Below are 686 nucleotides of genomic sequence, written 5' to 3'. Positions count from 1 at the left end.
TATGTAGAGACTAGGGGTTGATGTCAGCTGTTTTTCTTAATCACTCTCTTTTCACATTCTAAGTGCTGGGATTATAAACTGGTAGCCATGGTATCTGAATTTCAATCCTTGCGATTATGCAGGAAGCACTTTACCAAGCCACCGCTCTAGCCTAACAGTATTTTTGTGTGGCTGTCCTGGAACTCACCAGGCTGGCCTCAAAACTCAGAGATTCCAGTGCCTTCAGTGTACTGGGATTAAAGATGTGTGTATCTGATTAAAGATGTATCTGATATATTTTCAATTGAACTCCTCCACCCCACTCCACTTTCCTGTGATGAAGAACCTTTGCTGCTTATCACTCCTCATATTCCTTAACAGGTCTAGTATGGGATTCCTTTTTACTTACAGTACCTTGCCCACTGGCCAGAGTATTTCATCGTCGCAGAGGCTCCTGGCGGAGAACTAATGGGCTATAGTAAGTACACCACCACTTGTACTTTTTTTGGGTGAATAGAGATTTTAATACAGGCTTTAGTCTGCTTTACTATAATTTTACTTTTTGATCAATTACCAACACTTTACCACATCTTTTCTGTGTCCAGCCCTGTGCTAGGCCAAGAGATTCAGCAGTGAACCTAACAGACATGATTTTAGTCTTTGGATCTTTCATTCCATACGTTAGATTTCTATTTTATTTATTTTTT

The 686-nt window shown here is 40.1% G+C and overlaps 1 protein-coding gene across 1 annotated transcript in view; it reads left to right on the top strand.

Moving 5' to 3' along the window:
* Nucleotides 1-686, top strand: part of Naa20 (N(alpha)-acetyltransferase 20, NatB catalytic subunit) — a 13933-nt gene that overhangs the window by 8396 nt on the left and 4851 nt on the right. Inside the window, exon 3 of the mRNA XM_005365495.2 lies at nucleotides 367-457. Within this exon, the coding sequence (XP_005365552.1) occupies nucleotides 367-457 (91 nt within the window). The remainder of the gene's footprint in view (nucleotides 1-366; nucleotides 458-686) is intronic.

Source organism: Microtus ochrogaster, unplaced genomic scaffold (assembly GCF_000317375.1).
Source record: "Microtus ochrogaster isolate Prairie Vole_2 unplaced genomic scaffold, MicOch1.0 UNK3, whole genome shotgun sequence".
Classification (NCBI taxonomy): Eukaryota; Metazoa; Chordata; class Mammalia; order Rodentia; family Cricetidae; genus Microtus; species Microtus ochrogaster.
Note: the sequence above shows the minus strand (reverse complement) of the source record. Positions and strands in the feature narration are given on the sequence as shown.